The 15,334-nt window shown below is 37.4% G+C and overlaps 1 protein-coding gene across 2 annotated transcripts in view; it reads left to right on the plus strand.

Moving 5' to 3' along the window:
- Positions 1-15,334, plus strand: part of LRRK2 (leucine rich repeat kinase 2) — a 138,777-nt gene that overhangs the window by 32,696 nt on the left and 90,747 nt on the right. For both annotated transcript variants that reach the window (XM_036252213.1, XM_036252214.1), the window contains exons 13-16: positions 129-253; positions 5,391-5,503; positions 14,820-14,964; positions 15,102-15,241. In XM_036252213.1, the coding sequence (XP_036108106.1) occupies positions 129-253; positions 5,391-5,503; positions 14,820-14,964; positions 15,102-15,241 (523 nt within the window). The remainder of the gene's footprint in view (positions 1-128; positions 254-5,390; positions 5,504-14,819; positions 14,965-15,101; positions 15,242-15,334) is intronic.

Here is a 15,334-nt window from a genome sequence, read left to right on the forward strand (position 1 = left end):
CAAATGCATTTTCACGTAGGCTTTTCTGGTGACGTGTATTGGTTCTGTTTCCATGTACTTGTTTGAAGTTGGTGCTTGTATTTTTAATATCTGTATTTTTAATAAGCATGTCAATCTTGTATCTCTAGTAATGCGTCCCTGGATATAATGGCAGCAGTGGCCCCCAAAATAATAGCAGTTATGAAAAGTCATGCGACATCATCATCAGTGCAGCTGGAGGCACTTAGAGCTATTTTACATTTTATAGCTCCTGGTAAGTTACATAATTGATCATGGGAAGAGATGATGATTTTAAATGGATTTTTGACTTTTCACAAATATCAACCTTCTTGGCAAAAATTAAAGGACCATTTTCTGCTAAACAAATGCAAATCTTTTCTCTAATCCAAAAATAAAGGAAAATGATGGTGAATAGATTAATTTAGAAGGAAATTTAGTAAGAAAATTCAATGATATACCTACACAAGAAATAATTACAGTGTAAATTGTGGGGCTTTATTTCCAAGGAGAGTATCCATCTCTCATAATTCTTTTCTATTTCTGTTGGCATCACCAGTCCAAGTTATTTTTGATTTGTTTTTGTCTGAACTATAAAAATAGCTAAGTAATTTTCACACTTCTTCTCCTGGCTCTTTTCAGACCTTTCACTCTGTTGTTGAATTAATCTTTCTCAAGTATAATCATGTGACTTGTATTCATTAACCTGAATAGTTTCCATCTCCTCCCCCCACTTACATCTGTGGTGACGGATTTGTCCTTCAGAGTCCATTGAAAACATCCGCTCCTCCAGTCAGTCAACACGTATTTATCAAGTGCCTCATGTTCTAAACATTGTGATGGCTGCAAAGGTATGAAAGATTAGTAGGGGCAAAAAGCGTGATTGTCTATGTTAGGAGCTCAGAGGTAGATATGTAAATAATTACTTTTCAGAAAGTATCAGAGGAGCTACTATAGATATTTGTATAAAGGCGATGATAATACTGATGTAGACATAAATAACCTATTCAGAGGAGTAGGTCAGAGGCTGTGATATTGAGGTTGAAGGGTGAGCAGGGCTGACCTGGTAAAAGGTCAGGAAGGACGTTTCAAGCAGCAGGGGAAGGTGTGCCTGGTCTGTGGTGAGCGCAGGCGTGGAGTGGAGGAGAGCAGTACTGGGGATGAACGTGGAGGGACAGACAGAGGCCTGGGGGTGTGGGGCCTTGAACGCAGCACTGAGAAACTCGTGTTTTATTTATAGAGGTCGATTCAAATTTACTAAAGGTGTTTACAACTTGTAGTGTCATGACCAACTGCAGTTTATAACGGTAGCCCTGTGGCATGGCCGATGAGCGGCAGGGCGGGAGCTGGTGCAGGGATACTGGGTGGGAGGCAGTGACAGTCCGAGGCACGGGGTGGGACAGCCTCGGAGGAAAGGATGGAGGCCCAGGAGGTACACTGACATGCTTCCTGATTACTGATATCGGGGTATTACTTCTTCTAGCTCTGTAAAATGCCCACTTTTGTTCCTTTTAAAATGAAATCCTCCTAAACCTACCATTATCTGTCATCAGAGAGGTATTTTGAATTTTTGAGTATAAGAGTATACTCAGTAACAGAGTATAAATGTTTTCTATACAGGGCTTTATTCAGTCATTTATTTTTCATCCCCTGGTACCTTGATCAAAAAAGCTATTTAATAAATATGTTTTGAATTGAATTCATAGTTGTCTGTCAACTTTTGAAATATAATTTGACAGAGATAATTTTGCTCAAAAATATTACTGAGTTCTATTTTTTTGAATTTTGTTTTTAGATTATAAAGTTCAAAAGAAAATAAAATATTTTTGATTATCCTTAAAGGTGTCAGCCTTATTTTTTGAAGGTGGATTTCAATTTTAAAGATAACCAAAAGATATTTAGAACCAGATCTATTAGTTAATAAAATCATACTCTTTTAGGTCAAAAATAGGTTTCAAATATAATTTTTCTTTTCTTCTATTGTTCTCAGATTGACCCCGAAGCAACATTGATAGTCAATAATTATTTAGAATTATTAAATGATAAATTAAATGATTTTTATAATGATGTTTAAATGTATTAAACAGGTGCCCTTGAAAATAACTTTATAACTATAGGATTATACTTTCTGTGTGGAAATCTATATTAATAGACACATTTAAAAAGTATATCAATATATAAATACATATCTCTATTAGGTAAAGGCTCAATCAATTCCCTTATACTATCATATCATTTTTACCCAATACATACCATACCACACCATACCTTACTGTACAGTACTGTAACATACCATTCTATGTATCAGTTAGTAACTGTGGTATCAGCACCCCAGTAGTTTTGAGGTTGAATACAGTTCTGATTTAAACATGTTACATTGAGGTGCTACATGTACTCATTTATTAATTAAACCATATACATATTTCCTTAATTGTAACAAAGATACTCATTATAGTAAATTTGTATAATTCAGCATCCAATTTAAGACAACATATTGCCTCTGGTGTTATGGCTTTTAAGTTTCTTTCAATCTAGTACTGTTCAATTTCCTTTTTTATACCAATAACTTATTGAAGAGATTGTGACAGTTGCTTTAAAAAATAATAATCAAGCCCTGGCTGGTTTGGCTCAGTGGTTAAAGCATCAGCCTGCGGACCAATGAATTGCAAGTTCCATTCTGGTCAAGGGCACGTACCTCAGTTGCGGTTTGTCCCTGGCCCTGATCGGGGTCGTGTGGGAGGCAACCAGTTGATGTGTCTCTCTCACATCGATGTTTCTCTCTCTCTCTCTCCCTCCCACTCTATCTGAAAGTAAGTTGAAAAATATCCTCAGGTGAGGATATGGAAAAAAAAAATAACAATCAAGACCTAGTTATTTTAATAAAATACCATTTGGTTAGTTCCTTCTTTACTCATGTCAGTTCTAGTGGAAATAATGTAAAATTCTTTAAGAAGAGACATGGGAAAATTGGAAAGTGTATAGAGGAAAGTGATTAGAAGTGTAAAACCACATTTTAAGAATAGTAAGGAGACTTCCCATCCTCCCCCTTCCCTCTGAGGTTCCTCAGTCTGTTCCCTGCTTCCATGTCTTTGGATCTATTTTGTTTGTCAGTTTATTTTGCTCATTGGATTTCACTTGGAAGTGAGATCACTTGTCTTTCTCTGACTGGCTTATTTTGCTTGGCCTACTACTCTCCAGGTTCCTCCATGCCGTCTCAAATGGAAGAGATTCTGCTTTTTTATAGTTGCATAGTATTCCATTGTGAAAATGTACCACAGCTTTTTTATCCACTCATCTACTGATGGGCACTTGGGCTGTTTCCAGGTTTTAGCTATTGTAAATAGCACTGCTATAAACATAGGGGTACATATATTCTTTATGATTGGTGTTTCAGGATTCTTAAGATATATTCCTAGAAGTGAGATTACTGTCCCATGGCAGTTTGATTTTTAATTTTTTGAGGAAACTCCATACTGTTTTCAATAGTGGCTGCACCAGTCTGCATTCCCACCAGCAGTATACTAGGGTTCCCCATTTTTAAGTAAACATTTGTGCAACAAAAGTGTATTGAACAGCAGTTACATCCAAAGCACTTTGCTTGGAACCCTTGGAGATCTGGAGATGATTAAGTTATGGAATCTGCACCCATTAAGTTGCTGTCCATACAATTTAAAGGGCCATTGTGGAAAGGAAACTGTATCCATTCAGGATAGTAGACCCTCAAATGACATAACAAAAACCAGAGATGAAATTTATGGAAATGTTCATTTGGTCTTAATATAAGAAAGATGTTTAATAAGACTTGTTACATGTTGCATGAATTGTTTGCTACTCAACGGGCCTGTTTTTCTGGCCACATCTGCTTGTGATTCAATGGGCAGCCTCAGAAGTTAATGTGGTCCTGGTCACTGAGGATGAGACACTGAGAGTTGAAGTGACTCCCTGAGGTCCTCCAGCTATGCTGAATGTCAGAGTCTGTTTGGATACATTTTACAATGAAGACTGCTTGTTTTTTCATTGTTGACACTATTACAGATGTCCCCGTTTCCACGCCTTTGCCCCTATCACCCAGACCACCCCCACTGGCCTTCACCACATTGTTGTCTGTGTCCACGGGCTCTGCATAGATGCATAGATGTTCGGCTAATCTCTTCCAGTGTCCCCAGCCTCCTCCCCTCTGAGATGTGTCAGTCTGTTCCATGCATTCATGCCTCTGGTCCTATTTAGTTTGTCAGTTTATTTTTTCATTAAGTTCCACATATAAGTGAGATCATATGGTATTTAAGCAGCAAAGAAATAGAGAAGCTGTAGTCATATTGCTGGAACAACTCGGATGCTAGAAGGACAAAAAATGTGGATGGATTGTTAAAACAAATAAACTGAATTAAGTCCAAATGTATTTGCTTGGCAATGTGTAGACAACACCTTAATAAAACAATAGCAAAAAGAAAAGAAAAAAAAAAAGACTGAAAATCCCAGAAGTCTGGGCATCCAGCGTGGCTCTTTTACTGCGGTGTTCCCTGCATGTGGGAAAATTTCATGATACCAGAGTATCATGAGACCATACCATGATATCATGTAGATAGCTGACATTCATAGTTTTGTTAAAAAAAATGAAAAGCCGCATACAGCCACTTGATAGTTTGTGTTAATACAAATTTTAAAGTGAAAGATTATAAGTAATTGTTTATGAATAATTATGTTTATAGTCCCAGGTTTTGGAAACATTATTCATTCATACTAATTTTACTTCATATTCTATTGTATAACCAATTTTCTAACTTTTAGTTTTTCTAACAGTTTTGGGATAGTTCAGCTACAATGTAGCTTAATAAGGCATATGTTTCCTTTAAATAACAATACTGTTATACAGCCTTAGATAATTTTTCAGGAAACCGTATGCTCTTTCCCAGCATAATACTAAAATACAAATCTTTTTTCTTTTCACTGATTCCAGCTGCTCTTTTATGCCTACATTTTATATCTGACCTTTTTTGTTGTAGTCCAAGTAACTTTGAGGTTTTCTCAAGTTGTCCATTGTTGCACAAAAATCTTCTAGCTCATAGTCTGAGTACAACCTACTCACACAAACAAGAGATTGTTTGCTACAGAGAATTCCTCCACAAAAATAACTTCTTGGTACTTTAAATTCAGTGAACATCTACAGTCACTGTATTTATTTTATATTCAATGATGAACTATTCTTATAAATTCCTAAGCTAAGCTAGGGGGTTTTGGTTCTTTGGTAAGAAACTATGTATTAGAAAAAAGTACAAATGTATATTGTTGGGTTAATTATAATCATTCCTAATAGGTGACAGTCTGTTCAGCTTAAATCTTTATGAGAAAAGTATGTTTTTATGTGTGTATTTTTGCATTTATTTTGCATTTAGGTATGCCAGAAGAATTCACAGAAAATGCCGAATATCAAAACAAGCTACATATGGTTACAAAACAGTGTATCAGGAATGACATTCACAAACTGGTTCTAGTATCTTTAAACAGGGTATGTACAATATAGATTTTCTGCCCTTATACTGTTAATCAGAATATGAAATTTGGGGAAAGAGGGAACATTTTTAGTGTAAGTTTTCTATCTCGTGTTTACTCTGATAGTAGGAAGTTGTGTAGTTACAGAAGTTATGTGGCAAGGTGACAGTGTGGAGGTGGGGTGAAGAGATGCGCCATCCCTGTGCACATAAGTGTGCTGTTAACTACAACTACCATGGGTGTACGATCACCTCCTGACTTGGACGGGTTCTTCTGATTGCTGGTACCGTAGAGCCACTCCGTCTGCCCAGTCAGACAGAACCGAAGCGCTGGGTGCACAGCCGAGCCTCATGAGCAATATCAGGAGTTGTGGCTGCTGTTTCTCCGTCTCTTGTCCCGGCTGCTCGTCTTTCTTTTTTGGTCCCACTCAGAAAGATTTGGCCATGAAGACACGCGGAACAACGCAAACGTGTTCTTTGATTACCTTTGCTTGATTTCATTGCTTTCCTCAGAGAGAACCTTGAGGTGGTTCTGTGTGATTCGTTCCTCCCACTTTTAGGGAGTTACATATCTGTGTGCATTTGTGATAATGTAATTCATACACTCAGTACTCATACTGAGTAATGAAAAGAGAAGAATGGCATTATATTTATATTGTACAAGGTATTGATGGAATGAAGATGGCTTGGAAGTTTAACATAATATAAATTGGTTCTTTATAAAAGACATAAGAGTAAGCTGTAAAGAACAATGAGGGTTAATGTTTTGATGAAAGGAAGAGAGCAGTCAAGGTCATTCATGGAAATGATTTTGTGTGATCTAGTATAGTTTGAAAAAATGTCACGAATTAATTAGAATATAGCCTGCAGAGAGATCTCCTTTACAAATTCAATTTCAACTGAACTTTATCATGTAATTGTCTATGATATATTTGAGTCATTTGTACTCCAAACCTTAACATGATTCTTGACTATAGCAATATAATAGGTTGAATTTGCTTCCAGGAATATTTGATGAAAATAAGTATGTGGGAGGAACGGTGTTAGGCACAGGAAAGACAAACATGGATGCCTTCTGTACCCTGTGCCATGGATCCCACAATCTAGCTAGGGGATAAAGCCATGCCTAAGTCCAGGTGTCTGGCACGAGCAGTTATGAGCTATACTAGCTTTATGAACAGTATTCTAGGAACACAGAGGAGGCAGCAGTTAATTGTATTCATGGCATGTGTTTGTGAGAAGCAAGAGGTACCAGAAAAGCCTTAAGATTCTAGTTGGCCCATGTTTCCTAAAGTTACTGAGTATGGGTGTGATATAGTTGAAAGAGTCAGGGGACAAGAGACTCAGCTCTGCCAGTGAGAACCGTGATGCCAAGAAAATCAGGCAGCATCCAGGTCTTACTTTTTTTTTTGCTATCTAATCCCAAGAGAAGTGATTGAGAAATCTGTCCACATGCTCATTTTTCATGCCAACATCTGAGTAATGACATGCAGCATCTCATTAAACAGTGACTGTCATTTGGGGTTAGGGAGTTAAGGTTATAGGGAAACAGAAGTGTCCTTTTCTTTTTTAAAAGAAAACCTCTCCTGTGTCATTCCCCTGATCCTTCACCATGGCTAATAAAAGTGCTCTAAAAGATAAGAGTAAATATTTCTTTAGATCTAAGATTCTGTGATTGCATGTCTTACTCTGAGTAAAGGTTACAAAGCATCAGAGATTTTAGGTCCAAATACTAAAGATAAAATGAAATGAATTATTATTAAAAATAAGTTTATTCTTGGGGAGCAGAATTCCAAATAAGACATAACCCAAAGTTCAACTGTAATTTGCAAAGCAATGACTATGCCCGGCCGGTGTGGCTCAGTGGATTGAGTGTCAGTCCCATGGACTGAGAGGTCCCGGTTGGGTTCCTGGTCAGGGCACAGGCCTGGGTTGCAGGCTTGATTCCCAGTAGGGGGCATGCAGGAGGCAACCGATTGATGTTTTTCTCTCACACTGATGTTTCTTTCCCTTCCTGTCTTTAAAAAATTGATAAAGACATATTGGGAAAAAAAGCAACAAAAGAAAGCAAAGACTATGAAAAGTTAATTCAAGTGAATCAATGTTTGCATATATATAATTCCATTAGCAGCCAAGCTGAAGTTAAAATCTGTCAGGAACATTGATGTTCCATTTATGCCTGATCCTTTTAGCTTTTTTCATGCATGAACACTTCCAGTCCCCTGTTCCAGAGAGGCCAATTTGCCCAGTATTGTTTCTGGAGAACAAAGTAGAAAGAGAACTCCCGCATTTTGGCGGGATGTGTTTGTATGCAGTGACGTTGCTACTGCGTTCAGTCAGGGAGCTTACAGAGTCAACCCTGTCTTCTGTTTAACGACACAGACTGTGGAGGTTGTGCGCGTCACAGACACCCTGAAGCAAAATGTACCCAGTTTAAATATCGGAGAGAACTATTTCAATTGTAAATAATATATAGGGAAACAAAGAGACTATTTACAAAGTAACAACAAAAACAAAAAGGAATCACATAAGAGTAAAATCAAAAGATGTTTAGCCCTGGCCAGTTTGGCTCAGCGGTTAGAGAGTCGGCCTGCGGTCCGGAGAGACCCGGGTTCGGTTCCCGTAAGGGCATGTGCCTCGGTTGCAGTTTGTCCCCGTCCCTGGTTGGTTGTGCGGATGGCAGCCACTCGATGTGTCCCTTTCACGTCGATATTTCTCTCTCTCTCTCCCTCCCACTCTATCTGAACAAAAAATGGAAAAATGTCCTCTGGTGAGGATTTAAAAAAAAAAAATGTTTACAGGACTAACGGAAACTATGAAACTCAACTGAGAAGTACAAAAGAGTTAAACATATGAAATGTATACCATCTTTTTTGATAAAATGACTAATTAAAAAAAATGAAAATATATCTGTATGAACCCTTAAGGGAAATAACAATGCTGTTTTCTGGGACAAGATAAGCTACTATAACATTGAGAAAATTAATTAAATAAATAATATGCTTGAATAGCCAGGAGAATTTTGAAGCATAGGATAATTGATATGGCCCAACTCCAATTGATAATGCAGCATATTATAAAACTTGAGTAATTAAAATGAGGAATTGGCCTTGGAGGGCACAGATCAATGCCACATAATAGTGAGTTAGCAAACAGGCTCAAATGCAAATGTGCAATTTAAATACGATGTTCCCCCAAACCGAAGCAGAAAGAGCTAGCTCAGTTACTTATGTGGAAATAACTAACTCTGCAGCTATGTTGGAAAAACAGAGGGAGTTTTGTATTTACCTTACTCATTCTGCCAAAACTCATTACAGATGGATGAGATTTAAAGGTAAAAATAAACATATGAAGAGGGTCTCAAGCATGATCATTTTTAAAGAAATGTAAATTAAAAGTTTAATGTGTGGGTGCGTTTAGTAATATCTGTTAGTATTCAAACAGACACCCTTTCTGACCCCAATTCCACTCTAAGAATTTATCGTATAGATATACTTGTACAAACCCACAAAGATTTTTTTTTTTACACAAGAAGTTTATTGTGGCATTATTTGTCAAAAGAAAAATGTGGCAACAAACTAAATCCTTGTGTGATAATAGTTAGTGCTGTTTGCCAAATGTTTTCAGTTCTATACCTTTTGGTGATTCTGGCATTATTTATTGGCCCTTTTGTTGTTAGGTTAGATTAGTTTTGGCCAAGGAGTAGTAAGTAGAGGATGTTTGTCATTTCTGGACCAAACATTTAATTGCTGGTGAGGCAGCTCTCAGAACCCCGGCTCAGGCACTATGACCTGTGGAGTTTGAGATGGTGGTTGCTCCATCAGCAGAGGACTGAGGAGCAGAGGACCCCTCCTGTCCTGTAACACACATGAGTCATGAGTGAGAATTCAACTTTTTCTATTTTCAGCTCATGAAATTTTGAAATTATTATTACATCTTAATTTAATCTATCCTGACAATATAATGCTTATCAACAGATCCTAATGAAATTATACTACTTCCAAATTATGTAATTCTATGTAGAGACTAAAATCAACCAGCTAAGATTCCTCTTGTGTTGCTTTGGAAAAATCTCCAGTTTCCCAAGAATATGCATATATGTCCCAGGTAACTTTTCTTTCATGTAGGTTAACATCATGCGCACTGTTTGGTGAAATTAGTGCATATTCTCTTATGTCTTCACCTCCTCTCTGACACCCAATTACAGACGGTTATACAGCATTTGCCTTTATAGCTTTGTACCAGATTTTCTTAAGTCTGTGGGCCCTGGAATTAGGATATCTGGGTTTGAAGCTGGCCCCGCCACCTACAGACTAATGTACTCTGGGAAAGTTACTTAAAGTCTTAGTTTCCTTCTATAACACAGAGATAATAAATGGTTTTTCACTTAGGATTATTATGAAGATCTTTATGAGATAATGTAAAGTGCTCAGTACAATGCTTGTACTCAGTAAATGTTAATGTTGCCTGTTTTCTCACCAACTTTGGTTAAATTCTACATTGACAAGGTTTAGAATAGTTACATTATAATACATTTTAATATTTACATTTATAATACTTACTCTCCAAGTTTGTTTCCAGCTTATTCTTACAGTTACATGAATTCAGTGTTCACAGCGAGTCCTTCTGTTACAGATTTTCCATTCATCTTTCAGTTGTCTGTGTTTCTTTAAAAAAAAGATTTATTGCCTGAACATTAGAATGCTGTTATTGGTGGTGGGGGTGTTTTATATTTGCACTTTTGAAAAAACATTTTGGTTTGTTGTAAAATATCGAGGTTTTAGTTTCCTTCTTTGAAAACTTTGTAGGCTTTTCAGTCTTTTAGTACTGAATGCTTTAGTGGAGAAGTCTGAGACCTGCTAGTTTTTATTTTTATTTTTAAAATGATGATACTTTTACCTCTCTGCTCAAAGAAATATTTTGTATGAAACCCAGCCACTTTATTAGGATATATCCTGGGGTTAGTTCTAGAACATGGTGTCTTCTTTCTAGCTATACATTCAATCCTTTATATTTTTCTTTCTGGAAAGTCTTTCCTGAATTGCAACTGACTTACCTGGGAAGCTAAGTAAGAGACTAGCCTTAAGTTGGCTAGCCCTCTTGTTTAGAGAAACCATTTCAATCGTTTATGTATTCTCTGAGAAAACTTGGAAAACTGTGAGCCATAGATGATAGGATGTTTCTAATTAATGTTTGTAGGTGTCTTCCGTTGGCACTTAAATTTTATTTGATCAGCCTTTGCCAAGTATAAACTAGTACATTAATTTTAATCCCCATTTGAACTGTAATGTAATAAATCACTATTTTCATGCTATAACATTAGATTAAGTGAAATAAAGTCCATTGTAGGCTTGTAAGTAGTATACACACACACAGAAGTGTATGTGTATATGTCTATTTTTTAAATTTACAAAACTGTCAAAAATTGAATACCGCTATTTTAAATGAACAAATAGTTTGAATTCGGCCACATGTAATAATGTGATACACTGAATTCTCTTTTTGCATAGACACATCACAGATTTCCTGTTGCAAGTCATTAATCATCACTGAATTGCATCAGAAATAGAAATGAGGGGACCTCAAGGTAGCAGAACCACTAATGGAGTAGAAACGTGTTAGAGGTGATGGTAGAAAGGACAAGATAGGCACTTTATAAATGTCTGTTAGATTTAGTTGTTAGCGTAAGAAATAAGCCTATGATGCATTTTTGAGTTTAAGAGCAGGACCAGCTACATAATTTGTGGGGCCCAGTACAAAGTGAAAATGCAGGACCTTGTTTAAAAGTTGCTGGGAATTTCAGAACCGAACCGTGGCAGCAGCGCACTGAACGGAGCACCGGGCGCGCCTCGCACGGAGCCCTGCGACCCTCAGGTGCACCTCGCGGGCTGGCCCTGCCCAGGAGGCAGGCGTGACGGGACTGCCAATCAAACTAGGTGCAGAAGGACAATCTGACTTTTGTTGGAAAAGACAATAAACTTCTGGCTTTGGACATCTGAGTTTAGGATACTGGTGTCCAATAAAGAGAATGTGGGCTGAGAACTTAGGAGAGTTTGCACCTGTACTTTGAGTTATTTGCTCAACAGTTTCTGTGTCTCAATTTCATTTCATTTATAGCACAGGGACACTAATAATGTGACTCCATTACAGGGTTGTTGGGGTGAGGATCAAATGAGTTAATATATATGAATTGCTTAAAAGGATGTCTGGCCCATAGCAAGTGCTACATGGGCTTTGGCGTTATTCTTGTGGTTGTTGCTGTTGTTGTTACGGTGACTCGAGGCCTTGAGAGCGTATAAAATCCCATCTGTGAATAGAAGAGTTTTAAGAAAAGAACTTTGGGCAAAGTTTGGAATTGAAAGAAGAGATTGTGAAGGAGATGGGCAAAAGAATGGTTTTAGAGTTTGAGAATAATTAGGAGTATATTGTGTCATGGAAATCAAGGGAGGAAAAAGCAGCAATTCAGTAATTAAAGGACTTTTTTCTTTGAATGGTTTTAATTCAGAGTGGCCAGGACAGGAGTCTGATTATATGAAATTAAGGGGTGGGGAAAATGTGGACTTAATGGGTGTAGACTTTTCTATTAATACGTTTAGAAATGAAGCGGTAGCCTGATGGAATAGAAGCATTTGCGTAAGCTCTGTCTTCCACTTAAGAAGTAGTTTTTATCTGAGGAAAATGTCAGTCCAAGGCCTGAACTGTGGCCATCACTCAGTGTGTATTGTACAATGTGTTATCTCATTCTGTCCTCCAAGAAACCAGCATTATCAGGATTATTTTATTTAAAAATTTTTATTTTTCAATGACAGTTGACATTTAATATTATTTTTTATTAATTTGTGGTGTGCAGCATAGTGGTCAGGCACACATAATTCACAAAGCGATCCCCCAGATACCTCAGTACCCGCCTGGCGTTACGATCACTTTGGAGGTGAGGGAGCCAGGATAGGGACTAAGCCTCCTTCTGGCTTCACTTTGCACTTTAATTTAAAAATTAAAAAAATATAGTTTTTGAATAACACCTTCTGAGTAAATACCACTTGTGAGAAAATGTTGTTTAATTCATTTTAACGGTCCTCAAATTCATGGAACTGTTCAGTGGTGAGACAGAATTTAAACCCACATTTAATTGGCTCTAAACCTGATGTACTTTTACTACACAGAGGTTTGTTAAGATGGAAATAATGACAGGAAACATCCAAGGGAGGCACGGATATGAGCTGAAGTGATAGGTGCAATGATGTCCAAGCTGAGCAGTGAGACCGTGGAGGAGAGATTCTAGGTACTTTGGCCACAAGCATTTTTTTTTTTGCCATAAACATCTTTGCCACAAGCAATTTTGCTATGTGACAATTTAGCTCAAAGGCAATTTCTCAAAGATAAAATAACTGGTTGACAGTTTGGTTTACATTTGACCGACTTAATGTATTTAAGCTAGTTGTCAGCTTGGTTTCAGTTCTCCATTGACTAATTCTTGCAGTGTTCCCATGTTTATACTATATAACTCCTAGCCCTCACAGTGGTCTCTACAGTAGGGAGCAGACATAGTGATCGATCCTAAGATAGTGGGCGATAAGTTCTATGTATGAAGCCAGATTGCAAAGCTACATATATAGTTGGATTGTATGTTACATTAGAAAAGGATAATGTAGTGTGCAAATTCTTTGGGGAGCAGGCTCGTCCCTCTCAGTTGTCAAGACAGAACGTTTACCAAGCTGTGGCAAATAGGAAAGATGTGGCTACTAAATTCACAATAGTTTTTGAGAGCATTGTTTATTGTTTCTTTAGTGGGAACCTGACACCTTTCTTAAGAAAGGAAAAATTAGTAGGGAAAGAAAAAGTATGAGGCTAAACAAGATGAATCCACAAGCAATAATAATAATCATCATAATAATAAAAGTATAGTATAATACTATGAATGAGACTTCCAAAACAATGTATGTTAATTTTTGCCTTAACGTTTTAAAAATATCGTTATTAATTTTTTATGATTTATTATGTCCATTTTAGTGTCTGTCCTTTTTTGTTTTGTTTTGTTATTTTATCCTTTATGGCAAAATTGCCTTATAGCCAATTAGTTGCACCGCAGAAATGTTTGCAGCGTTTAGAGCCAGCACACTTAGGGAGGGGATACCAGACAGGTGGAGGAGAAGGGCCCAGGGGAGAAGATGATGCCTAGCCACACCCTGTACCAAAAAGATGCTGAATAAAGGCAGTTGAGAGACACGGAGAGACTAGATTGGTAAAGAAATTAAAATCTGCTTTTTGACAGTACGGAAGTGAGAAAGGTTACAGGGAGGAAGATTTTGGTTGAAAAATGCTACACCAGAGCTTAAAGTCTGGCTTGAAGTTACTTCAGCTCTGTGCTGACCTGTGCTGTCATCAATCAGAGATCTGGAGTGGCGATACCATGAAACTAATGTCCACGAAGGAAAAAGTCTGCGAAGGATAGTGTTGTAATTTTTGGAAGGAAAACTATTTATTTGGTGGGCAGTCACATCGTGGGGGAAATTAGGAGAGCATCATGGAAAGCGGAGAAGGTCGGTATCCAAATTAGCTCTGTGTCACAGACCTCAAAAGGCGGGAGGTGTGACTGTGATTGTCCTGTGGTTAGAAAGGGTGTTGACCACGTTCTTCTCGGTTAGTAGGATGGCCTGGAAAAGGACGTGGCCTCTGTTATAGTAATAATGTCATCATCTGGAAGAACTGAGATGAAAAGCTGGGATGTGGATTAAGATCCAGGGATTTTAAGGCAGACACATTTACATTCAAGTCTCAGCCTGACACACTTATTAGCTGTGAGATGAGCTCTTGTTCCCACCTCTTAAGTTTGGTGAACCTATTGCATAAGACTATTGAGGGGAAATGGACAAATCAGACATGTAAAGTACTTAAAGAGTAAATGCTCAGTTAGTATTTTCTGTGGTGACAGGCAGCAGACTGTGGGATTGAACATCCTGATAGGGTCTTACTTCAGCAGTTTACAATCTGTGTGACTGTAGGAACAGTTTCCCAAGCCCTTTAACTGTTAGTGAACGCACCTTCCATTGGCAATGAAATTAGTATGTACTTAATAAGATTATGAAAAGAAAATGCATGTAAAATATTTAGCACAGTGCCTGTTACAGAACAGGTATGCAGTATGCATGAAAGTGTTAGCTTTTTAATCTTAATAATGAATAATAGTAATTGGCAATATGAGGCAGAATCAAGAATACTTATCTTTTAGATACTTAGTTTATATTTGATCAGTCTATAACTGGCTTTAACTGAGAAAAGTATTAAGAACTCATTATTAAAAGCAAATATTTTTAATGGTCCTTTTGATTTTAGTTCATTGGAAATCCTGGGATTCAGAAATGTGGATTAAAAGTAATTTCTTCTCTAGCACATTTTCCTGATGCATTAGAAGTGTTATCTGTGGAAGGTGCTATTGAATCGGTGCTTCAGACATTGCAAATGTATCCGGACGACCAAGGTTGGTACAATTTGAACTCGGGGTTTAGGGTAGATTTTTATAGGTCTTAGCTGCTGGTGGGATAGCTTTACATTTTGTTCTTTAGTTTTGAGATTTAAAACCATTCATTTTTAAAATTTCTTCCTTTATTCTTCTAGAAATTCAGTTTCTGGGTTTAAGTCTTATAGGATGCTTGATTACAAAAAAGAATTTATTCCTGGGAACTGGACATCTGCTGGCAAAAATTCTGGTTTCCAGTTTACAGAGATTTAAGGACATTGCTGAATTACAGATGAAAGTACGTGCATCATCTCAAAGGGAATTTGATCTTGTACACATTTCTCTTTCAGACAGTTGGTGTAGTTTCTGCTTTACGTTAATGGAGATGTTC

This window comes from Molossus molossus, unplaced genomic scaffold (assembly GCF_014108415.1).
Source record: "Molossus molossus isolate mMolMol1 unplaced genomic scaffold, mMolMol1.p scaffold_m16_p_10, whole genome shotgun sequence".
NCBI lineage: Eukaryota > Metazoa > Chordata > Mammalia > Chiroptera > Molossidae > Molossus > Molossus molossus.